This window comes from Tachypleus tridentatus, chromosome 10, assembly GCF_004210375.1.
Source record: "Tachypleus tridentatus isolate NWPU-2018 chromosome 10, ASM421037v1, whole genome shotgun sequence".
Classification (NCBI taxonomy): Eukaryota; Metazoa; Arthropoda; class Merostomata; order Xiphosura; family Limulidae; genus Tachypleus; species Tachypleus tridentatus.
Window position 1 is genome coordinate 179436652 of NC_134834.1, and position 27868 is coordinate 179464519.

Genomic DNA, 27868 nt, shown 5'->3' on the forward strand with positions numbered 1-27868 from the left:
CTATTAATAAGTACTTCAATTTCATAGATTTTGGCTAGTTTTGGTGTATACTTCAACTGGTTAGTGTCTTAGGTGCGATATAAAATTATAGTTTCAGTGATTTGATTAGATAATGGTAAAAATCTATTTGGAGTAAAACAGTTATATAATTTTAGACTGTTAATGGATGCAAAAAAAAAAGTTAAGCTTTGTTGAATTTTAAAATGTTTGAAAGCCCAAATGTAGAACATTTAGTTGATCAATGACAGGAACGTAACAGTGACACCATTTAATGTAAATACATCAGAATAAAGACCGTGTGGGATCCTGTAACTCAATAAAAAAATACAACCACCACTGGACCAAGTTCATGAGGAAAAAAATTGTTCCTACATTTATTAAATGGCCAAAAGTTTCAGTTTTTTTACATGTTTGATCTAAGGTTTACTGTGGAGTACACATATTTTCTGTATAAAAATTGCTGATTATAAGTCTATCAAAACTAAATAGAGATAGGAGCATCCATCATTAAATACTGAAGATGATATTTTCACACTTGTTCAAGACTGAACTAATATTGATGATGGTTCTTTTAAATCTACCTTTCTATCAGAAAAAAAAACAGCACATACAAATTCCAGTACTAAATTAAATCATCCATTTACAAGAAAGGCTTGTTCCTTGAACTGGTATTTTCTGGTGATCAATTCTTGTCTGATTATATATACTTTATTTCAGCCTAGTTGCAGCTAGGTTTTGATAAATAATAGCATTAACAGCTATTAGTTTCTGATAAGATAAGGTATTCTCAAAACTGTCTTAGTGCAAGGTTGAACATTAGGGTTGGCATTAACAAATATTAAAATGTTATCTCTCTATCTGTATACAAGCTATCATTAAAACAATAACATTAGGTGCTGAAATATTGCATAACATGTAATTTTCGTTTAATAAAACAGGTAAAAAGTACTGCATAATTTTACTTCTTGCATATTCAGTATTAACTTAAAATAAGAAACTTTCTTTGACACAATCTACAATTGTTGAAAATTTGTACTAATTAGCAAAGAAAAATGTTGAGGTTCAAAAAGCAACATGTAAATAAAAACAGAAATATTTTATATCTACTCAGGATGACCCACACTGTAAGTAAATGAAGTTTTCCAGTGTATTCATTCAGCTTAACTCCACTGGTAACACCTATATTATTATTTTATTTCAGAAACTATTTCAGTTTCTAAATACGTTTTAAACAGGTACATAGATATTATTTATCCACGACATGAAATTGGCTACTATTGCATTACCTAATGTAAATTATGCACATTAAATAATGGTGAAAAATGAAATAATACATTATATTTTAGTAACATTATTATATCACACCAAGTGCTAACACACCGTTCAAAATAAACTACTGAAGCTGTCTACAAGGAAACAGCACAGTTCTATAGCATATGCTAATTCTGTATATTATTATCTGTATCTATACACAAAAACAAGTTTCACTACTCTGAGATTTCTCAAACTCAGATCACTTGTTAACACTTGTATTCTTAACAGTCATTTTAGAAAACAAACTTTAATTACAACCATAAAATAAAGTCTAACTAACAATTTAAAAAGTTGAAAAAACCTTCGAAATCTTATTCATTACTACTGCTGTGTAAGCCATGCTTGTCATGAAGATATTTTCCAAGACCAATTCCCACACGTTTCAGGTTGGTGATATGTTTTGAGATTTCCACAATACTATCAACTTGCTCATGGAGATAGCTGCCCAAGTAGTCACATAACTATTGAGAAAATAGGATTTTTTAGGATACAAAAAGTTATTCCTCTATTTTGCAAAAATTAATATTACAAATCAAATATAAAAGAAATCAGTAATTACTTGTTTCACATGGAGATTCAGAGTACAGGAAAAAAAAAAAGACTTAATTTATTTAATCTGTTCACTGCAGCTGAGAAGTATATTTCCCAGTGATTCCACCCCTCTCACATCATGACTGCAACAAATTTTTTCCATTGTCAACACTGTTTATGCCTTCCTTTCCTGGGTCCAAGTTCATCATGTTGATCGAACATCCTCTTGTCCCATTGCTTTTGGACAGCACTTGATTCACTTTCGCTATCTTCTAACCTATCTGAGTCATGCACATCAAGCATATTTACATTGTAGTTAGGGTTACTAATTGCTGCTCTAGCAATGTGGACATAGTTGGCACATAGTTATTGTACTTTCCATTTAGGTATCTTGCTGGTTACTGAAAGGCTGAGTGAAGAACTTTGAGGGAAACCATACATTAAGATCAGATGGAATGACAATGAATACTTTCCTACTCGTTATACCTCCATAAGTCATGTGCAACAATTCTGAATAACAATGGGAAACATTTGTCCCACTTACAGTGTGAAGGGTGAGAGTGCTAGAAAATATACATCCCAGTTGCAGTAAAAGGGTTAACGTATTACAAGAAATGTTTTATTACTTTTTAACACTAAACAATACTTTTCTTTAAGGTAAAAAAAAATTACTGATAAGTGAAGACAATATTTGTATAAGATGTTTGCATGTCTATAAAAATAAAATAAAAAACACAAACTTACCAAAGATGATTTGGGACATTGCAAATAAATATGAAAAAAGTAAAAGATATAACAGTTGTGTACCTTTTTTAAGAGTTTGTGTACTTATAATTGGAAATTTACCTGTTTATTGAAAAACTGTTAGATATATAAAGATGTTTAAGCAAAGTTCTTTGTGAATAAATGTTACTGAAATTAAGACTATGACAAAACAAAACAAAAAAAGCCAAATGTTTTGCTAAGACAAACAATCAGTCCTAGAATAAAATTTAAACTAACTAAATTTCATCAGTAGCATCACGAAGTCCCACAAATATTGTAGTAAATGGTTGAGAATTTGTAGACTACAATAAAGTTTCAAGATTAGCTGTTACAGTTCAAGGTTTTGAAGCATCTCTGATTTATGCAGTACAGAGAGGTTTAAGTAAGTTATATTACAATTTTGAAAGTGCGTATCAGAAAGTCACAAGATAATCTCATCCAATGTACAGTAACAATGAAACAGAATGTATCACAACTACATCCAGGCAACGTGATTTTGTATTTAATGTAATGCCATCATAAATAGCCCATTCTGATGCAAAATATTCATACATGCATACCATAAAAATGTATTCAAGACTGATGATTTAGTATTTAAAAGAAAAGAATTTAATTTGTAATCAATGGCATTAAAAACAAATGAATATGGGTTAATTTGGTCACAATGACAATCCAAAAAGACAATGCAACAAGCTCTGTACCCCTATTATGGTAAGCAGGATAAAAAATTCATGAAAAATTGTAAGAAAAGTACACAAACATATATGTATACATTTAAAAAAATATGGCTAAAATATATGTATTTAAAAACACAAAAACATAACAAATGGAATGAAGAATGCCTTTAATACAAAAATATCAACTTTTAAAAAAATCATATTTAGGTGTACAAGCAGTGAAGTTAATAAATTTGTTGGTTGTGTTTTGTACTACACAATGGACTATATATGTTTATATACCAGAAAATAATAATAAAGAAACAACTACCTTAACAACACCAACTAGATCAGATTTCAGTAATTAAGAAGGCTAAGCTCAGTTTTCTTCATTGATACTTCATTAAGTAAAATGTTCAGCTTCTAACTGCCTGAGACTCAATGTTTTGTCTTGTTATATACATTGAACATTTAGTTCTTTTTGCCAATTCTGGATTTCTATGAGGAATAATATTTTTGTTAGTTCTCACATATGTCTGTTCAGAATAGACATGTTGCATTTTGAAGAAACTTCGTGAATAATGGAAACTCAATGAGATTAAACAAGTTAAGATTACACTGGAATTTGACAAATAAAAATATGGGAAAGTGGAATTTAAAAAAAATTAAAACACTCAAAAACTGTCAATACCACATCCTGGAAAAACCCTCCACCGGACAAATAGTACTGGTAACAGTAGATGTTTACTTACATATTAACACTGTTCTAAGTATAGTAAAGTTGGAGTATAGTAAAGTTGGAGTATAGTAAAGTTGGAGTATAGTAAAGTTGGAAAATGATCTAGTTTTATGCGAAATAAACATAGAATAATAAATAACCTGCTTATTCAAACCTTTAGGACATTTATCGTAAATAATGCAAAATAGTAGCACACAAAATACTGATAAATATAAAAAAAAACAACCAAGGAAACACCCAGTGAAGCAAAAAAAAACTTGAGAAAGTTAAAATACATTGTTGACACAATGGGAGTGACACAAGTAGTTTTCTAGATTCTTTCTCTGCCAAGATTAATTAATAGTGGAGGAATATCTCAGGAGCTTTGTCTAATCTTGGGCTGTTCATTTTATGATACAAACACCTTAGACTGCTAACTTTAGTCTTTGGTTCAAAATGCTAAAGTTGAAATTAATGACAGACCAGGATTAAAATGAATGAGATAATTCAATGAATAAAATACTGATCCATGAGATAATTCAATGAATAAAATACTGATCCATGAGATAATTCAATGAATAAAATACTGATCCATGAGATAATTCAATGAATAAAATACTGATCCATGAGATAATTCAATGAATAAAATACTGATCCATGAGATAATTCAATGAATAAAATACTGATCCATGAGATAATTCAATGAATAAAATACTGATCCATGAGATAATTCAATGAATAAAATACTGATCCATGAGATAATTCAATGAATAAAATACTGATCCATGAGAAAGTGGAAAATGAGTTGGTTAGCCAAGAGAAAACGAGAAGAAAAGAGATTTCATCTCATAAAGAAATGGCAACAAACTACAAACCCTAAACATAAACAGATGCTACACTAACACAAACAAAACCAAGTTGTGATTTAAGATACTCTGAATCAGTAGCAATAACAGAATCATGAAGAAATGTAGTAATAAGCTACACCTGGAGATAACTTATCAAAACTATATATATACAACTTTAAAAGGCATTCTTAACATGGGGGGAAGGATCACAAGGACATACCATGTTAATATGAAGGAACAATAAAACAGCTAAATTATTAGCCAAAAAGAAATATGAGAAATGGGAAGCCTTTCTCTTGTACATGGAGAACTACCTTTCCATTCAAAAACAAGTAACAGACGACAAATTCACAATGTCCATACAGTATTCCCTAAAAATGATAGAGGAAGAAACCTTATTTTCAAAAATAATATTTATATCGAGAATGATAGTGGAAAGGTTAAAAGCAGCGATTTTTTCTATTAAAAAAAAATCTCTTAACACTGGTTCACAAAACCCAGATAAGCTTAAAAAAATGAGAGTATACTTATGATAAAAAACATTAAGGAAATATATGAACCCAAAACATCAGACTCAAGAGAATGTAATAATGCTTATATGAAAACGATTTAAAACAGAACTTCAACAGTGATAGTTTACGAGGTATGATAATTAAAATGAAAATTATAGATCAAAATGGTAGGCAAAAATAATAGAGGAACTGTTTTTGTACTTGAACTGATAAACTAAATAAAGTCAAAAATACTTGCACTATTTTTATAGAAAAGCAGTATGAAAAGAAAAACACTAAACATTAAATGAAACAAAACAATAGCACACAAATTATTGATACTGATAAATATAAAATAACTGTGGAAACACCAAATGAAGTAAAAAACCTAACTTGACAAAGTTAGAATATATTGTCATACTGGGATTGGCATAAGTGATTGTGTAGATTCTTTCTTTGCTAAATACTTATTAGTGGTGGAAGAATATCTCGGGAGTTTTCTGGAAACTAGGACTGATCATCAGTTGAGGGATATTTCATGAGGTTTGTGTAATCTGGGATTTATCACTATTGGAAGAAAATCTTGTGACTTTTGTTTAATGAAGAACTCATCAGTAGAAGAGGGATAATTACAAATTCAAACATAAGGACAACAAAACAAAGATAATTCTTTTTTTTAGAAGATCCTTATTTTAACTGTACAGTGAACATAATAACTAAATTTAAAACTTACAAGTAAAATGTGCTATATTTTTCTGTGTACTTTTACACACATTTTACAAATGAACTACACTAGAGCTGGGCAATCAATACAAACAATTATCTGTGATCATCAAACATCCTTATTAGTGAAGAATAACTATGCAAGTATCATATGTATCATGAAAATAATTAACAAATTTTCATATTACTATTACGTAAATTATTAACAGTTTCTATTAATCGCTCAGGTCTAAACTACCTATACAGATAAATGGCATAAAGTCAAAGTCAAGTTTTCCACTGAATGACATGGAAAAGGTGTTACTTTCTAAAAATTGCTTAGGTTACAATAATTGGTTAATGATGCTGGAAATTAACACTTTAAAATCATAAATCATGTTCTGAAGATAAGGCCCTTATTGAATAGACAACTAAAGACAATTTCTTACTTACTTGTACATCTCCATGGCTATTAGCTAATGTGTACAACTCTATCAAAGACTGGTTAACAGATTTTTCCATTTCTAAAGCTGCCTCCATTGCCTCCAATCCACCAAGCCAGTTGTTTTTTACTGGACCCTGATGTAATGAAAATATAATTATGTATTAAACAATGAAAAAAGCTACTCTAGTTATAAAACTGATTCCTAACAAGGAACAATTGAAAATTCTCACATAGCTTAGTCAACGTAAAACCACAGCAATACAAATGATCCATGTAGCTTTGTGAAGAATTTAAGATACATTATTTAGTCACATCTTTAGTACATAGAACAGTCTTCTAATGTTCAAGTAAAGTCATACTGCAGTCTTTGGTTTTTAACCACTTGGTTTGCTCCACAGTCCAAACAGTTACACTGAGATGATTTACACATGAAGTATAAAATCCAGGAGGTCATACAAACTGCTTTTTACACAAGTAGCAGCACATACTTCATAGTTCAAAATAATATCGCAAAGAAGCCAGGTTTCGGATTATACAATCTATCTCAGAAATAAAAAACAAACAAAAAACATGTGATATATTTCACACTTTAAGAAGCATTAAGCTGCCTGCTTTGCAATACATATGAAAAAAAATCTCCTTGCTAATAACACCACTGAGCAATAACATTTGAATTTCTCCATGTTGAAATATTGCAGGTTGTTAGTTACATATGGTAAATAAGAAACATAAACAAAGACTGGGATGTCATGTCTTATCTATCCAGAAAACTAAAATAGCTAAGCATAATTATGAACATTTATTTCTGCACTTAAACTCCAATAACTCAGTTAAAATGAATATAAACACATAGAGAAAAGATTGAAAGTATAGCATGTCTTATAACTTGCACAAGATTCACAGAATTCACAAAAAAAAAAAAGAGAAAGTTCCAGGTCTTCTTCCAGGATCTATACTCAAACTCTCAGAAATTTCTACTTATCAAACACACCAACTAATAGAAACTGAAACAATTTTGGGAGACATAGATTTCACAACATGGTTCTATTTATTCAATATTTTCAAATTAACACAATAATTTCATTGGGAATTAAAAAAAATAAAAATAAAACTGAGATGTAAGGACCTTTCCAAGATTGACTTAAAACAAGCCATTTTTCCATGATCTCAATTATAAAATTCCTGTAGCTCCTTTTCCATGACTTTCCAAATTTCATTGAACTTTCCTTACTATGTTATTGAGGCTCAAGAGTTTGTGTTACAACAGCGTAACTTCCTTCTTTTGTAACAGAACACAGGAGCTTTCTTCAGTAGTATAAGTAATGGATACACATCAATAACAAAATAATGCTTGAATTAGAGTAATAAATATGATTTGTTATCCCAACACAAGCATGGTACTGGGAAATACAATGGTTCATCAGCAATGGATGTAAGAATTAGGAGAAATGCTGTTATACACTTTTATAAATACCATATCATATCATACACACATATGGTAGTGAATAAAATACTACCAATCTCACTGTGATATATGTATATATATATATATTACATATATTGTAATTAAAATACTACCAGTCTCATTATGATATTAAACGTTTCACCTATTACTGTATCATATTTTGTGTATATAAAACACATACACACACATTATGACTCAGGTAATAATATTCTGTAAATACCAATATAAATCACCCTTGAACCGAGACTAAGTGTTGCAACACAAGCAAACAAATAAGCTCTAGTATGAATGATAAACCTTATTCAATAGTTGAAATGCACTTTGTTCCTTGAAACACACACTGAACAAGAAGGACATTTTTAATAGTAGTATCCATTTTATTGTACATGACACCATAATCATTATGTAACTGATTATGGTTCATCAATTTACGCCATAATGCTCTAGTTGTGATATTAAAAGAATTACAAATATTTTTTGTTACAATCAGAAACAGTCAAGGAATTAAATATTAAATTGTCCCACTTTCTGCTGTGCCTAAATGAGAGTTTGCCATTATATATGGCTTCTTTAAATTTTATATGAAGAATCAACTTACAAAGACAGATCACATTATATAGTGCTCCATCCCTCTCTGTTTCATTTGTTAACTTTATCTGTCACTGGACAGGAATTGAAATTTGAAGACATGAAAAAGGAAATGAAGAAGCAATATTTCTCCTTTTGAGTAAGTTAAAGATAATTTGAGTTTGTTTTTAGTTGTTTTAAATAAAAAGACTAACAAATTTTGTTTGTCTGGGATAAAGAAATATAATGCAATAAGCATCAGGTAGTTTAGATAATGGTAAAAGTGTATTAATTTAAATTGTTTCATAGTTGTTATAGTACTAGTCCATATGGAAAACATCCCAGTTTTTCAATATGGAAATTTGATAACTTAATGTCACATATTAGTAATGAATTATGGTTCACCAGTTTAAGACATTCTATACCATAATGCTCGAGTTATGACAACATGCCTGTTATCTAACAAATTATGGTTCACCAACTTAAGACATCTACACTATAATGCTCTAATTATTCTGTATAATGTCACATATGATGACTAACTTTTACAAAATACACTTATTGACATAAAAAGAACATATAGTAACAGTTTATCTCATCAGTCTGGACATCTGTGAAAGTTTTACTTTTGGAATTAAGATAAATATATTACATGAATAACATATTAAATTTTCACTGACTACATACAGCTTTTTTACTTGTACAGCTTTTAACAAATGTAAATGTGCTGCATCATGTACAATTTTTAATTTATACTCATACTACAAAATCCTCCATTATCTTTAGCTGAACACTTAAAACAAGTTTTAAAGGAATGTACTTAATGGTTTGACTTCTCATTTCATGGTTCATGTACATGTCATCATTCTTTACCCATATGACTTCAGAATAGCCTATTTATTACAATGAAATACATTTAAAATAATGTTGGTTGTCAGTACTAGATATCCCTGATAAAAATTAAAAATCTGTTTAAAAGTTATTGACATTTTGATATACTTTTCATATTTGTATAACAAATTTGTTAACTGTTAAGCACAAAGTTACACAATGGGCTTTATGTGCTGTGCCCATCACGTCTCAAAACCCAATTTTTAGTATTTCTACGAAGAAATACATTTGTTTCATTCAAATATTCTTAAGCTGTGAAGTTTATACAGAATGCCCTTTATTTTAAAATTGATCATTTCACTTAATGTTTAACAGTTCAACTACCATTTCTTTTAACTCTATCAAACCATGCACACAACAACTCATTCACTATCATGTTTTTCAAAACACTGTCATTTAATTTTTACATGGAAATCTACCATAAAATCCAAAACTCTTAAAATTGTGTCAGCATTTCTCACATCAAATGCTTAGTATAAACTTAAACTATGTAGGGTACTCCACGACATGCTTTTAAAATATCACATCTGTCTGCCACAGTTCATACAGCAGCATATACAATGCTCTGCACACCAAATAAACCCCTACAGCTTACTTCAATGTTCAAAATGAGATCCCAGATATATTTCAAAAACTCCACATGACATACTTTTTAAGCATAATGTTGTCTGTCACAATTCATACAGAACCACATGCAATGCTCCATGCATCAAATAAATTTCTAAAATTCATTTGAATATTCAGAATGACTTCAATGACATGTTCAAAATTTAAATAAAAAGCTTCATGGATTAATTTTACTTAAAAAACAAATAAACATATATAGCATGTTTTACACAAAGTAAAATTATCCTGTCTTTTCAAATTTAAAAAGACAGAAGGATCATAAGGAGTTTCATATCTGTATCATCTAGTGCAGCCATGCTACACTTTAATTTTGGACTAAATTCTGCTACACATACTTGCAACATTGAAAAGTAGAAAAATAACCAATCAATGTTACATTTGTATTTTTTCCAAGGCTGCTCTTTTATATCTAGCCATCCATAATAATAATAATAAAATTCTAATTAACACAAAATGAAAAAAATGAAATTACTCCATAAGTCTTATGTTCCACCTACTCACAAAGCAGGTAAAGTTTATCTTTAATCAAAACTTATATTCATAAAATGTAACATTCTTCTAACGAGTAAGAAGAAGATTCCTTTTCAAAAGGAGAACACAGTTAATTTGTCAGATTAAAACATGCAGTTATAAATAATCATTACAAGGTAAACAGAAAATTCATAAAAGTTATGTTAACATTCTTAGATGAAGCTTTCCATTATGGGCTCTAAGTAGACATGTACTGTTTTGTTGTAGTGCAAAACTCAACATTTTGAAGCTTGAAACATATTTTTTATGGATATACGGCATTTATTTATTAATAAAGATCTCTTTAATTGCAGCTCTAATTAGGCATTTAATGTAATGAAAATGCACTTCAGGCTAATAATACAACTTTCTTAAGGTATTATATTAAAACTGTAATAGAGTTAATCAGTAACCAATTATAGTAGTGGAGTTATGAATGTGGTCTTTGTAAGGATAAGTCCAAAAATCATTTATATTTTTAGGAAAATGATTTAAATTAAATAATTCTTCTATTTTCAATAATTTTTTCACTTACAAAATACTATATGCTGCAAATAAAAATCACAACAGTCTTTATGGTAACGTAAAATAACCAACATAACTTGCTTCTCCTTCCAAGTACGATGATAGTGTTTCACATATAACATGACTGTAGAAAATATTATATGTTGCAAGTAAAATCACAGTATCTATTTCATAATGCAAAATGAGTAAGATTACTTGTTTTGCCTTTTAATACAATTATATAGTATTTCACAGTGATAACAAAATATTTTATGCTGTAAGTAAATATCAGTGACTGATAAAGCAAAATGAGCAACATAACTTGCTCTACCTTTTAATCACACTCATATGGTGTAAATCAAAGAAGTTCATTAAGGTTTGTATGGTATCCTACACACTTTATACAGAATAGCATGTAATTACTGTGAAAACTCTTAAAGAACTACATGACATGTCATGTCATCTTCTGTATAGTTCAAAAAATAGTTTGTTTTATAATTTTAAAAACAGACACTTCAAGTTTTGTCATACTTTTTTCTGTGTAGTTCAAAAAGAGATGCATGTCTTTCATTCTTCACGCTATGTCATGCAACATGTTTCTTAATTTATCACACCTTCACAAGCTAAATATAGACTTGTTTCCCTTTAACAACTCAAGGTCAGTTGGATACAAGTTCCTTGCAAAATCTACAATTAGCTTCATATTTCAATAGTGCTATGTCAGGTATTTTAAGTATCTCAAATATATGCTGAACTTAATAAAATACATTTGAAGACTACAAAAAAAAAGATCTTGCACATGTATAACAAAGAAGGCACCTTTCTCTACAGTTCATCTTTTACACAAAGAAAAATAATCTATTTGATAATAAAATATTTGCTGCTGATAAGGTCTAGAAACAAAACAATTCAGTTTATAATAGTTCTCTGGGCAAGTCACCAATAAGGTCTTGATATGTAAATACAAATTTAAATTGAACTAAGATGTTAATACTTTGAAGCATTCATTGTAATCTTGACTCAGTTACACTGACATGCACATAAAATCTTTACACAGACAACTTTATAAAATATAAAAAAAAATTTGCTAATGTTACACTTTGGATGAATTTTTTTTTTTCCTTTTCAAATTCAGATAATCTTTTGTAGAGTTAAACTGAATTATGTTGGTTTTAACGCAATTGTGAAAAAGAAAGAAATTGGACACAATGTAAAGCACAGTGAAACAACCTTCACACAAAACTACAAGAGCATAAATGAAAAACTTTAATGAAGTTTTCAGATTTTTCTCTGAAGAACTGTTGCAACTTGGGATAACCTAGTATTATATATATAACTCTAAATGTTTGCCTTCTATAGACATTCTAACACCAAAGCAACAAATGATATATATAATCCCAAGTAAAAAAAAATTCATTGTCCACTTTTTCATAGCATGTTGTACTTAAAAAACAAATAAATGTGGTTCTGGTATAATGCAGTAAAAAGTGGCAAACTGAGTGACAGATTGGGCTTCATGTTTATTTACTTTTCAGTATTTTAAACAGATTGTTTGGTGACTCATTCAAAATAATAAATTAACAGCATCAATGATACATAGTTTTCAAATAGCTAAATATGCAGACTGAGTGAGGTGAAAATACGACTGAAATCACCATATATTTATGTATGCAAAACATGTTCTATGTTATAGTCTTTCCCATGAGAAAATACATGTGATACCATGGAAAAATGATCAAGAAAGTTAGGTAATCAGAGCAAAACAAACTTAGCCACTTCCTTGACAAATGTAACAATTTCAAAACTATATACACTATTATACATGAGATTATTGAAAATTTTTGTGACCCTTAGAATTAAATAGGGGGGGGATATCAAGCATGCCTGCTTACATGAACAGTACATTTTACATGTAATACATGTACATTATACTATTCTTTCATTAAAATACTAATAAAACAAACCTTAATATCTTGCAGTATTATTTGTCCTCCTCTTTTATTCTGATACTTCATCAAACTTTCAGCATGGTTTCTCTCTTCGTTGCTCAACTTTTTGAAATAGCTGTAGAATCCTTTTAATGCAACATCATCACGATCAAAATAGTAGGCCTAGAAAAACATTAGAAAAACAAACCTGCCAAGCACAATAAGAATATATAAATACCTCATTTCTTATGATTTAAGTATAATGTAAATTTAATGAAAAAAAAGGAATTCAAAGGCATATCACTACCATAGCTATTAGTTATCATCCTGGATATTTATCAGAAAACAGAGATTTTCATTGAATTTATTGATCCATCATCTTGCCCTTATCTCTGACTTATCTTCACACAAACTTTGACATAAAGCAATGATGTGTTATGTTTATTTATGGAAAATTTTAGTCTAATCAGCATAAGTCATTGGTATTTCCAGCCTTTGGTTTTATATTATACCAAAGAAAAAAGGTTGTGTTTTATGTGTGAATATTCTTAGGGCTGATTGATATGATAACAGTTGGAATCTACCTGAATTTAACTTTCCAATAAATTTGTTAATCTCAGGAATGTTATTTCTACCATACAAGTAATTCTTAGCTAAAACCTCTGTGTAAGTATGGAAATCTTTATAAAGAAGAATGTTTTTATTAATGATATTGAAGAAACACAATATTTTTTCATATAAAATGCCAACCAATCTGTGGTTGTTAAAAATTTAAAAAGAGAATCAGCTTAAAAATAGTTCATACTTTAAATCAATAACAAACTATAAGAAATAGAAATGTGATGGCAGTAAATGCAAACACTACATGATGAGATGTAAAGTTAACTTAAGTATACAAGTAACTGTATTTTAAACTGCCATTAGAACCAATTATGAACACAATATATAAAATGTTTATTAAAGTAGATACCTAAAATCTATTTGGTAGACTTTTGAATACAAAGCATCATATAAAATGAATGATATATGTTTAAAAAACTAATTACACATCAGCAGGTATGGATAAGTGCAAACAAATATTGTAATCCTCAGCCCCTTTAACATTATGATTTTAAATTACAATTTGAAAATGCTAAAGAGTAAAATATGGAAAAACAGCATAAATTCCTTGCAGAATTCATAAGTTATTTAACAGGATTTATTCAAGTCCAGCATTTCATTAGGAGGTTGAATGTGGATTATTAACATTTATGTGTATGTTAGTAAAAAAACGTTTTGTTTGTTTATTATCAAGCATAAAGATACATAATAGAATGTCTATGTTGTTCCCAACACAAGTGCCAAAATCTGATCTAAAGAAATGCACAATCTGAAGCTTGGTAAGAGTTTCTCACAGAAATGTACTTTTTAGTACAGTAACAAAGTGTGGAAACATGTTATAATGTGAGAGTAAATATCAATGTTAAGACAAACTTATTCCTGTAGATCCAAATATTTTCATTTTGCAACTCTATGTCCCTTCTCCAGAATATGAGTTATTAATATGAAACTGATCATCTTTCAATTCACAAATGAAACTGATAAGATAGATCTGCAGCACTGTTACCCACAACAGAACAGGGTAGCAGGTGTAATATGTGGTCATTAGCCCTATAACAATGCAAAGAAGGAATATAAAATATCTATAATAGTCAATATATTTAAAGTTGAAAAAACAAATCCAAAGAAAAATTTGTACTGTATTAGTACTAGGTTTATTCATTAATGACTCAGCTGTAATTACTTCTAAAAACACCAGGCAAAAGCATCAGCTCAACACATGAAAATAAAAACTCATTAATCAAGATATGGCTAACCTAGATTTGAGAAAAAGGAAACATGCAACAGCATACTTTGAACAAGTTGTTAGGTCCAGAGTACTGTTTAAAATGAAAGAAAAATCATTACAATTTATAAGTATATGGCTATTCATTATGATCACATAAAGGCAAAGATTTATGGTCAACTTTTATGATCGACACAGAAGTCTCCTGAAGTTAATTAACAATTATTTTAGTGTAAGATGAATAGCAAACTTAATTACAATAAAAAAAATTAAACTTCTCCAAAACACAGAAGGAAAAATTACAATCAAGAGGTAAATTAATTAATACCAATAAAAGTTGTATTTATTTACAAGTATTTTACTTTAAAATATTTTGATCACTGTTACTGTTTGTTGCATCTTAAATCAGGAGATAAAGTTTTTGAATTTCTTTGAAGATAATCAGACCTCACAAAGACAAGTCAAAGTTAACTCAATGTGAAAGAAAAGCTCTTATGTTATAATATTCCTAAGCTGAAAATGTATTTCCAATAGGTACTTCCCTGTTTCCCTCTACTCACAAAACTAGCATTTCTCATTTCCTGTTGCCCTTCACATACAAACTTTGTTTTTTAATATTGCATGTGATAAGCTTTCTACATTCCTATTGGAATCAAAGATTCCAACGTGTCTCTTCTGCAAATTGTCCTTCATCATCTCTCAACTAAAAACATTTCACTTCCTGTATGAGTACTACTGAACTATCACTGAAATTTGGCAGATGATGGAAGAACTAGAAGAGACTGGGCAGGAAGGATGGGAAGCGTGAGGGGAGGGAAGTAGCTATCAGAAGTACATTTTCAGTTTAGGAAAATTATAATTTCTGATATGGTACATCTCTCCTCTCACAGACTTAACTAAAATCCCATATTGAAAAGGATGAAGAATAGTCATGAAGGAAAATTGTCAGGGATTTAGCAAAAGCCAGGTGTGAAGATGAATGATGTTAAATGCAGGAGTAGAACTTGTGACTGTGTTTGATGAATGAGGCCAGAGGATAAAGAGAGAGGGATTGGAGGGTACAACTGTATTTGGAGTAAGCAGGGAAACTGCAGTTGAGGAAGCCAGTAAGGAGCAATCAGAATAACTTTGCATGCAGTGGTATGGATAAGTGAGACTACACAATGAAGTATTTGGATAGGAGAAAAAACATAAATGTCTGGTTGAAGGCATCTTTATCCAAAATTCGAGGATCAAGAATGGGGGACCAAAACAAAGGTAACTAGTGATTGAAGAAGATGGCAAATGCACCAATAGCAGGAATACTGCCCCCCTTCCCATATCAAAGCTACTGAAAAACAAGGATATAAAAGGGCCACTCCATCAAGTAAGCCAGGTCTGATTGAAAGCACCTAGTACTTGACACAACAAACAAATGTTATGATTGTGGGATGTAAAGAGAAGATCCAAGGTGAGAAAACACAGGGATCTTGACTGGCTGTCCCCTTGGTACCTACCACTGTTGAAATGTTGGAATAGATCATGACCTCCTCTCACAACATGCTATCAAACCTACCTCATGAGGAGCAGAAAAATGAATGATAAAACATTCTGACAATAATCTGTGAACCCAAACATCAAATCCAAATTGGCTCCACCAATGTACAAAGGCCATCAAATGAGCTACCACCTGACATGATCTACTGAGTAATCACTGGAACCATTTTGGCATAACATGCATCACTGTGAAAAATGACAAACTGTGGCACACAAGAAAAAGGAACAGGGAAGGGTTGGGAGACAGAAATATGTGCCATACTCAATGGAAACTGGGACAAATGAGTCACCAGATGAGAATGGGCGGATTGTTGTTAGATTAAAGCAACCCTCGACTTCCAAAACTTCAGAATTGTGCCAAACACCTAACTTTGCAAAAACAGGGCCACATAAAGGTCCCATAAAAGAGGAACTGGGATAATGGGTCCAAGACAATGTCATCATGACCCAAAAGGTCTCAATAACAAAGAAGCCATGTTTGAAGAGTCAGAGCCAAAGACAACAAGGAGGCCAATTTGGAAGTGAGGAAAAGGGGATGTCTTCAGAAAACCCCTTATGGTTCCTGTGAAGAGCCTTTAACAGAAGATGGATTGCAGAGAGGTACTGCAACAGAGTTGCTATGATAAGATGAAGGCAGGAGCATTGAGTACATTGCTAAATAAATGAGAAAGTTGGGACCTGCCCCCTAAACAGGAAGAACTTAATCCAACAACTCTTGGCCCAAATAAAGACAGTCTATTATATGATGAGAGAAAGTGGACTGACTAACCTGAAGCCCATGGGAAACAAGGCATACTACTGCTATCACCCAATGGGGAGGCAAAATTCTTAGCATGAACCCAAATAACAGGGAACAGGGAAATCTCAATATTGTTGAAAGGCAGAATCACATAAAAGGAAGGACTTGGGTCATAAAAATAGCAGCAATAGAAAATACATCACATACTTGAGAAATAAATAAAACAAATTCCAATGATAACTGAAGAGTATCCTTAGGCAGGGTATGAGAAGGCATGGTAAACTACAGGGGGAGAGAGGGAAAATGATTGAAATCTTCATCAGCATGACCATAATTGAAAGGGTCAGGAGATAAAAAACATCCCATATAATGCTCAATATTCATGCAAATAAATGTCATTAAATCCCTCGACAGACAGGTTGCCTGTACCTATAGCCTGAAGTATGGCTTGAGACAAATTGGATGGACACAAACTGATAATCTGAACTTCAGAATCTATGCTAGACATAAAATGAACAAGCAAGAAATTTGCTGGCAAAACATGAGTAAATAAATACTTTAAAAATAAAAATGAAAATTCCTTGAATGTAAATGTAATAAAGTGCAAGTTAAATTAAGTTTAACCACTCTAGGCAGAACTGGAACCAAAAAAAGGAGTCTGAACCTGTGCTGTCAAATAAGAAGTGATTGTTTGGTAGTGGGAAGTAGAATCACTTGTGTCACATGACAGTGGAGAGAAGACACATGATGATTTGCATAAGAGATATATTGAAATCTTTTACAAAAAAGTTTGCATATAGAGGGTAGCAAAAAACAGAAAAGAATTTATCTTGTGAAAGGAGGGAAGTATCATATTGGAAGGAGTCTTTTGAATTGCAAACATTAATACAACATTAGGTAAGACTAGTATACAGCAGAAAAAGTTTCAAATAAAATAAAAATACATAAAAACTTTACTAGAATAAATGGAGATAAGTGTTCAATTCTATAAAACTCTAAAACACTAAGAAGCTAAAAAGAAACTGAAAATAATTGAATTACAACAAAAATAGTGATAATCATACGAAAAAGACACAGCAGTGTGTTAATATCCTGTACTGCAAGTAATGTTAGGTTGTCACAGGAAATGCAGAGCTTGGTAGATTCATTAGTAATAATGCAAATTTCAGATAATATAAATGTTAACCATTAAAAAGGAAGAGGAAACAGGTATTAACAAAAACAATTAGGTCTGTGTCTTGGCAAATAGCCAGACAAATAGCTAATAGTTATAGTAAAGATAATAAATTACTCTAAAGAAATTTTAGGGTTCATCAAATGCACATCGGTCCTGTAAAATCATACACCCCATAGAAAACAATGTTAGGCATAAGATGAAAAATGCCACTGAAATACTAACACATTTGAGTTAGAAATTATGTATTTTAAAAATATGACCAACCAAACAATAACAAAAATTGAAAATTTATATACAAAACAATTACAGATTTGGAACTTTCATGCACTAAATATATCAAAAACTTCATTCAGTCAAATGTATAATCATTATTGAATTATGTATAAATATGCTTGTTTTGAAATCACTCCAAAATCAGTGATAACCACCTAAAACAGGGCAAAATAAAATATTTTACTCATGTATATTTGTTTTTTGAGACAAAAATCTATGATGGAACCATCATTAGACTATATATATATTAATAGGTGAATAACACACCCTCCATATACATAAGCTGAATAGTCAAGAATTTTTGAGGACCAAATTATGTGCTAGACATGCCATATGTAGCATTAAAACTAGTATTTACCATGATGCATCACTACACATTCAAATTGTTCTTCTGCAGTGCAATTAAGACGCTGTAAATGTGTAATAGATTTAAATTATTCTAGTGAAGCCACATTTGAAAATACCCTAATCTATACTAATAATATTACACAAATTCAGCACAACATTTGATTTAATAAGAGACTGGCTTGTTATGAATCCAAATAAAAGTGAATCTCATGAATAATTTAAAAATATAAAATTTCATCCATGAGCTAAATGTACTAGAAGAACATAGTAAAAAAAGAAAACTGTATTATAGAAAGCTAGGATAATACTGTAAAAAAAGAAAATGCAGAAAATAACAGCCCAATACCTATAATATCAGTGACTAGTGTACAACAGTAAAGGCCAGTAGCTATGAGAGAATGCAGAAGTATGACCCTATACTGCTATCATTTATCAAAACTTCTGAAATATATACTTAAATTAGCAATATCAAGAACCTATGACCATATCTGTAATCATTAGATGCATCTTTATTTAATTGTTAATCATACCCACCAAAACTGAATGAAAATTTTCTCACCTCTTAATATATTTGGTTTAAATAATCTCAATAAATTATTTAAACCCTCTTATTTCTCAATTGAATTAAACTGCTTACCTAGCAGACACAAACAAACTGGTTTGCAGTAATTTACAAAATACCATCAAGAAAAAAAACCTTCCGTCTTTAAAATTATATATGAATTAAGACAGCAACAAAAAAGGAATAATTCTTTTTTACTTAAAACATTTATACACACCATTGATAGGTATGTATTAGAAGCTTGGAGCTCCAAATTTATTTGTTTATTGATAGCTTCTTCGCATTCCTTGTGGTAGTTTTGTCGAATTCGACTACCAAGGTTTTCAACATGACCACGGGGAACAAAAGTTAGCTGCACGTACTCCATATAATATATTATTGTTCATTATTTTGAAATTTATGTAACTTGCTTTAAAACAATGAGCATTGGTTAAGTCACCCAAATAAAATGTCTTTAAGTTAGCTATTGCTGTTGTTGTCATTAACTGTCTTATGTTATTCCAAGTATGACAAGCATTTCCTAGTTTGTGAGACAGGCAAGCTTGTAAACCAAATCTGATGCTTGACATATTTCAAAAATAGCACCACAGATGGACAGTATCTTCTAGTCTTCCTCAATTATTTTAAATGTAACAGCAGTTTCTGAAAAAAAAGAAAAAGTATTAAAATATGTAACATAACAGTTTTGACCTATTCACTGCAGCTAGGACATATATGTCCTACTGCTTCCACCCCCTCAAACTGCAACTGGGACAGGCATTCCCCATTGTTGATGCTGATTATGCCTTTCTTTCCTTGGTCAAGGTTCATCATCTTGACACTGAACACTGACTCATTTTTATTACCTTCTAAGCTATAAAAGTGCTTCAAGCATATATACATAGCAATTAGGATTACTAGCTAGTGCTCTAAAGATGTGGACAGGATCAACAGATCAATATGCAGTCCTACATTTCACTTGAGCATTTTGTTGATTACTGAAGGGCTGAGTGAAAATGGTTTCTCTCAAAGTTTAAGTGGGATGACAATAAATACTTCCTACCTCATCTTACTCCCACAAGTCACATGCTTTAACCTTGAATAACAATGGAAAACATTTGTCCCAGTTGCAGTATGAGGAGGTAGGAGCACTGGGAAATATATGTTCAAGCTGCAATGAAAGGGTTAAAGATTAGATACAATGTTTATCTTATTATCAATAACACTGTCACTATTCAATTTTAACAATCAAACACATACACTAATGAATACTCATTGATTATTCTAGCTTATATTAATTCATGTTGAGTGTAAATTTCTTCCTTTTCAATGAGGTAGATGAATACATAATGACCCCAAAGTGTCCTTATCTATTTGGTACAGCCTCTCTACTAAGAGGGAGCCTAAAATGTCCTCAAAAGGTTTCCCAAGAATGATGAAATCTAGGAATAGATTTTTCAGACATGAAAGTTTTACTTGTTGGTCCATCCTAGGGGCACTATTTATGAAAGAGTGTTCCTACCGAACTCACAAGTTGGTGAGAACAGACTTTGCACTTGTAAACAGGTACCATGGCCAGATATTCTATTGTGTTTTTCTGGCCAAGGATCATTCTCAGGAAGAAAATTATACACCTAAGCAAGATAGTGGGTCTAAAATTAGATTTTCTGAGTTGTTTAACCTGAATCTGTCATTGGATTTTGTGTTTCTGATCCCCATAGAATTCTGAGGGTGCCAAGTTTGAAAATGTGTACATACCTCATTCATAAGCTACCAGGACAAAATGTAGCAAACATGCTGAAGCAACATGGGGGGTTATCCTAACAGGGTTTTTGTTTTGGATATGGACCTCTGTTGTGATAGCTATAGAAGTAATTTGAAGTAACGGAGAAGCTTGATCAGTTCATTGAGGTCTCTGTGAATCATGAGCAGGCCTTTGAACCCTGCAATGGAGTAAGGGCATTTTATACTAGTCATATCTAAAATCTAAGTAAACAATTATATAAGCACAACAAAATAAAACAAGAGTCAGCTAGTCATTCAATATGCAATATCACTAATCAATCTCCTGATAAGTTTAGCAGTAATAAATGAATAAGGAATACTGTCTGCAATTCATTGATGTCAAGAAACCCACTTGTTGAGAAATTTATATGCAAAAACGGCTCATTTGGGTTGAGAAAATATTTTACATAAAAGAGCGAACAACGTTTCGACCTTCTTTGGTCATCGTCAGGTTCATTTTATTTATAAATAAAATTATATATTCAAACATCTAATACCGCCCTCTACATTTCAACACACAGTTACACAACCCCTTTCAAACATGTGGTCAGCTTCCAGTCAGTTACCTCTTTCTTTGTGAACCTAACGATGACCGAAGAAGGTCGAAACGTTGTTCGCTCTTCTATGTAAAATATTTTCTCAACCCAAACGAGCCGTATTTGCATATAAACTGTCTGCAATTGTTCTTCAAGCCAATGATTTCAGTAAATGGTGGATACATTGTACAAAGAGCTACTCTGACACTACATCATGAAATAGCTCTATTATTTTTTCCACAGGTTAAGACAATAAAATTCAATGTGGAATTACTGAGAATATGTACATATTAGATTGTAAACTGGTTAAATCTGGACAGGTTTTAGAGTACAAATATGTGGACTCTATTAGAGTAGAAAAAATGTTTGGAGAAGTACTGAATTACTTTTATTAATGATATTTAAATGATTAGACTTATACTTATGTATGGATGATGCAAGGTTTGTGAAATTTTATAGATTTTAGTGGATATTAAATACAGTAGTTAGTCCTACTGACAGAGAAAATGAAAGCTTATTTGGTTTCATACTGATATTAGCTGCATTTGTGAAATGTAAAACTGTAAGCACAGATAATAGTTAACACTGTGCATTTACATGCTATTGGTAATACTGAACCTTACTCAAATACAAATTACAGAAGTATTATTTGACAATGGTTCAAAGCTTTTCTAAAAACTAACGACAACAGAGAAGAAAGGCTAATCTTCTACAAATGAATTGAAACTTAAGTGATATTGTTGACACAGGAAAAAAGGTTGAGCATTTTAGTTAACATCCATAAAATAGAAGTGAAAAATGTGTTTACTGGTATTTCATTAAGCTATATGATTAGGTTAACAATACAAATACATGTTCAATCAGATGATGCTAACAGAAAAAGACTTATAATTATGGAAGAATAATGATAATATGAAAAAATACCTATCTCACTCAGATATGAAATTTTTATATACGAAAGGTGGTGAGCTTTACTGAAACGAAGCACAGGTAACAAAGCTTTGTTATAGTAAAGATGAATTGTGGAAATCTCCTGGCTCAAAATGTTCAATTTGACCAGTGAGGTTTCAAGCTTATATTAGCTGCAAATATTGTCAAAGATATTATAAGTGTAAGTGCTAGTTAGCATCGTACACACATATATGCCAATGGAATTACCAAGTATTAGTCAAATGAATATTACAAATGTATTACCTGAGATTTTTTTAGGAGACTATTCTAATAAATGGCTACTTGGTTATGATGATGGCACTGTTGAGTTATGGTGTAACAGAAATAGCTTATAAATAAGACAGGTAAACTTTAAGGAAATTGACTGAGTTAGTCTGAAATCTTAATCTTTGTGGGGTCAAGGTATATAACCTTCAATTTGATTCTATGGCTGGAAAGAATATATACATACCTTATTGTTGTGTGGAAAAGGGAACTTGACTTAAAGTGTTAAACTATTCATACTACAAGTGTTTTTAGTGATGAGGGTGGGAACCAAATTTCAAGATTATCAATTTCAAGTTGATTTTTCTATATAAATATCCTGCAAACTCAAAATCCTGCTGAGAGAACTTTCAGGGACTTTGGCACCCCAAGGCTCATCAAAAGCATTGACCAACAGTTTTACTGCAGCTGATGATACAAGGTGTTGCAGTGTAACTACCATGGTTTTAGAAGAGATTGTGACTTTTTATGCCCATTTGCTTTGAATACACCACCTATTTATAAGTAGTTTGGCTACAAAAGACATAAGAAATATAAAGGAATAATTCCCTGCTTCAAATGTAGTTTACTTGGTTATATGTTTATCTGTATTCTATTGCATAAAAGAAGTATCAAGTGCAAAAATCATTATTACTAATGCTGAAACAGAGGAAACTTGAAAATTCAGAGATATTGTGTTTCAAGTTTTCAAACATAAAATCACAATTACTTTTTTCATTCAGAATGAAAAAACAAAACAAAAGTAAACAGTGTAATAACCATTTCCAAGTAGGTTTGATTCAGAAATATATTTCATATGCACAACAAAGATATTCCTGGATCAGACACACACATTAAATGTTTTATCTTAGCAACAATTCTAAACAAGTTTGTTTGATATGCAAGGATGTTTAATGTAAATGTTATTATTTAATTTGTGTGTTACTATTTAATGATTGTTTAGATTTTATAAGGGTATTAAAAGTTAATTATTGTAAATGCAATAGTTACAACAAGTTTTGCTGCATAACTCAAAGCTATATGTTATGTGTGTGGTTCAAATGTGGTAGTATTGTTGATAAAAAACTTGAATCTTTTGGTACTTTTTCCATTACCTTACATGAGTATTGTTACCTTACAGTGCCACCTGTGTAGTTTAGAGAAAGTCAGGCCTAAGTGAACAATCTAAAAATATAGGTGACCAAACAAGCACAAAAATGTAGAGAAAAGTGAAGTGATAGATAATAAGACAGATCTTTCTTGAGTGTTTGTCAATTTAGTTGTTCCAAATAATTTATAAAGAAGATAGAATTTTAGTCAGAAAATATTAAGTAAAAGTTCAGTCAAAAAAAAAAGAGAAAATGTAAAGTTAGCATCCGAGTGATAAGCCATAATGAGTGATATTTCAAAGTGTGTTTCACAGTTTAACAGAGATAAGGAAAATAACTGAACTCATATGTGTGGACACTAATGAAAAGAAGTTATTTGAAGCTCAGGATACAACTGTGGCAACGTAAGTGAATTATTCACTGATACCACTCAGAAAAAGAGTAGAAAAAATAGTTTTACCAATTGTACTTTTGACAAGAAAAGAGAATTACTTAGTTTTAGATATAATGGTGATACCCATAGCATAAAGAATATTTGTGCATATATTTCACTTACATATAATATATATATATATTATTGAATATATTATTTTAAATATATTGTTATATAACTTATTGCTACCAAGTCATACATACTTACTGTAAAGAATCCAAGCCCATATACATAAAACCCTGACAAAGGTAGTGTTTATTCCTAAATGTTAACTACTTTTATTTGTAGTATTATGAGTTTTGTGTTGACTACACAAACAATCCTGGATTTACTTGTGCAATCAACCTGACTTTTACTTATTTCAATAAATGTCAGACTACAAATTAAGTTGTGAAGTGTGGATAGCTTACAAAACCTTCTCAGTCAGAAGCCTTTAGTCACCACTTGTAAATTAAGTAGCTTCATTTTAGCTACCAATACAAGGCATGGATTGGGTTTTACCATTGGAGTCCAGATGAGCTCAACCCTAATTACTACTGCAGTGTTTTGTGGGTCAGTGTCTTGGCCTTTCTTTTTCTACTTTATATAAAATGATGCTGATAAGGACATAATTAGTTTATTAATTACTTGTAAATTTAAACTCTTACATGTAACTATTGTTAACTCTACTGAAGATACTGTTGTACTACAAAATGGCTTGGATAATTGTATAAGTTCGATAAATATTTGGCAAACAATCTTTATATCTCACAATTAATACTGATGAGAACCTACTCAACAGCATGCCTGAAGAACAAAGATCTTGTCATAGTGGAAGTTCCTCAAAATATTGAGTCAGTGCTATATTCATGGGCATTGCTGGACACCAGTCCACACAGCTAATAACCCAGATATAATCTAAGGTTTTACATAAACTATATTACTTTGTAAGTATGTTTTAATTCGTTTGAGAAGTAACTTGTTTTGGGTCCAAGCCCCAAGTCTTTTCTACAGCTAACAATACCTGTAATTTGTTGTTAGTAGTAAAGCTAATAGAATTGTAGGGTAATTTTACAATTTCAGTTCTAAAGTGATTATCTTTCCTTGTACACATCTCACTAGTTAGAGCTCATTTTGAATACTGTGTAAGGTTTTGATATTCTTACCCCTGAAAAATAATTATTTATTTATTAGTGAGAGTTTAGATGGATACTATGATGATACTGGAGATGGATATGTCTTATGTAATGTCAGGCTGAGATCTCTTTATTGTTATTTGTCTTTAAAATAAACCATTTAAATTTGCTTATGAGACTTATAGATTTGTGGCATCAAGTTTTTCCTTTAACTCTGAGTTCTGAATGACAATAAGCTTAAAAAAATTTAGAATTTATAAAGGTCAGGAGATCAGCATAAATCAAATTCCAATAGAAAAAGGTCACAAGTTTGTTAATAAAAAAAGTTGCAAGAAAACAAATACACCCAAATATAATGTAAAGTAATACAACAGAAAATGTTTTAAGTTAGTTATTGCAATAATAGCACGATATGCAACATTATGTAAATAGTACATGAAACATACGTTAATAACACAACTTATATAACAGTTGTAGAATGAGATATATATGTGTATATAAAGTAAATGAGGAGCAAGGCTTACCAATACCTAATGAACACTGCTCTACATCTAACCTGAGAAACATGGTGTCTGACATGACTTCACATGGTATCAGTAATTATTATCCTGGATGGCTCCAATCACATTTCATACATTATGCACTGAATCTACTAATATAAAATGTAATCAAAGCATTTCTTCACTTAGATTTGCAGTGTCATATTTTTTGATCAAACAGCACTCTATAGTCTGTTAACTTTACAACTGTATTGATATATATATATATATATATATATATATCAAATTCTACATTAACACTGCTCCTATAGATTGATAAAGTTGTGACACTATAAAATAAACTGCAATTTGTGTGGTTTGTCATTCCACACAAACACTTTAGATTTTACTTGGAGAATCAACTGAATAATAAAAAAGATGACATGGTAGTGTTCTCTTCCTTTATGCTGTTTTCTTATCATTTATCAGCCAAAGGAACCAGGATTTGAAGCCTTGCGCAGTAGCATAAGAGAATCAATTTTTTTTTTTTTTAGAATATGTTCAAAACAATTTATGTGTGTTTATTTTATTAACTTGGTAAGCTTTTATATATGTAAAAATGGCTCGTTTGGGTTGAGAAAATTTTGTACATAGAGAAACAAACAATGTTTTGACCTTCTTCAGTCATCGTCAGGATCACAAAAGAAAGAAAGAGGTAACTGATCTGAAGCTGACCACATGTTTGAAATGGGGTTGTGTAACTGAGTGTTGGAATGTAGAGAGTACATTTTTCTCTACAAGTGGGCTTTCTTGATATCACTGATTAGGTAAGCTTTTAATAAATTTTCTGCCTATGTTTTCAAAATGTGATGTAATAAACATAGAATTCAGCATATGGTAAAAGTATGTTACTGTAATTCAAATTGTTTCATGGTTTTTCCATCTTCCAGTGTAGCTCTGTATGGGAAAAACAAATGTTCAAGCTTTTCACTCTGAACATCTGAAAAGCTTCTTTCAATTTTCAGTTTCTTGGCAATAACAGACTGAGTGGTAGTGGAGACATCTCAAAATTAAATTAAAAGGTCTGACAGCCCATTAATCATTACTTTCATGTAATTTATAAATTTTATTCATTTCCCAAATGACACTTAAGTCTGGTGTATAATTTATAAACCTGTTCTACAGCGCTCTAATTGTAATATATAACTTATAACCTTTACATCTGGTGTGAGGGAATCAACTTGCAAACATTCGTGCAACAAAAAGATTTTTAGAATTATTCAGCTTCACTTTGTTTTATCTACATGAAAAATTATAAAACTGATGTTTCGCTTTTCGATTTCTTAAACAAAAATCAGAGAATACAAATGACACCCATCTCAAATCATTATTTCTTAGATCTTCTCTGTTATAAATTTTCACTTTTCACAAAAACCTACATTAAATGAAATCCCTACCTGCACATTTCATCTGCTCTTGAAATGTTCAGAACCGACACGTCCCCTTGTGTTGTATACACGTTGTGTCATTAAATAATATGTATTTTAATAGTATATATTACACGTCTAATAATCAATCAAATGTCGAAAAACAAACAAACATAACAACAAATAAAATTAATGATGAAATATATTATTATAATAATGATGTTTGATGCTTATTTACCTGGTAAACAGATGTTGTTTCATGTATAGGGAATTCCTATAATATCAAAACTTGTTCCTTGTATATTTTTATGCTTCTCAGTGGTCCAGCGATAAGTTTGTTTGTTTTTTAATTTCACGCAAAGCTACGCGAAGGCTATCTACGCTAGCCG

At 30.8% G+C, this 27868-nt stretch overlaps 1 protein-coding gene across 4 annotated transcripts; it reads right to left on the reverse strand.

The window, feature by feature from the left end:
- Positions 1–341: 341 nt before the first annotated feature.
- On the reverse strand, positions 342–27586 carry LOC143231041 (soma ferritin-like). 4 transcript variants are annotated; one of them, XM_076465530.1, is made up of 6 exons: positions 27510–27586; positions 21160–21344; positions 19640–20064; positions 12999–13145; positions 6479–6604; positions 342–1775 (listed from the first exon to the last, which is right to left on the reverse strand). In XM_076465530.1, exons 3-6 carry the CDS (start codon positions 19787–19789, stop codon positions 1626–1628), a joined length of 573 nt encoding a protein of 190 aa, XP_076321645.1. In that variant the 5' UTR covers positions 19790–20064; positions 21160–21344; positions 27510–27586; the 3' UTR covers positions 342–1625. The 4 variants fall into 4 exon arrangements, with proteins under 4 accessions (XP_076321645.1, XP_076321648.1, XP_076321649.1 ...); XM_076465533.1 differs by having other exon boundaries at positions 27492–27537; XM_076465534.1 differs by lacking the exon at positions 21160–21344 and having other exon boundaries at positions 27510–27567.
- Between the last annotated feature and the right edge of the window lie 282 nt (positions 27587–27868).

Coding starts and splice junctions, on each gene's coding strand:
- LOC143231041 (XM_076465530.1), bottom strand. CDS start 19,789: ATGGAGTACGTGCAGCTAACTTTTGTTCCCCGTGGTCATGTTGAAAAC. Junction 13,146..19,639: donor CTAATACATACCTATCAATG/GTGTGTATAAAT, acceptor ATGTTTTTCTAG/GCCTACTATTTTGATCGTGA. Junction 6,605..12,998: donor TAATACTGCAAGATATTAAG/GTTTGTTTTATT, acceptor TCATTACATCAG/GGTCCAGTAAAAAACAACTG.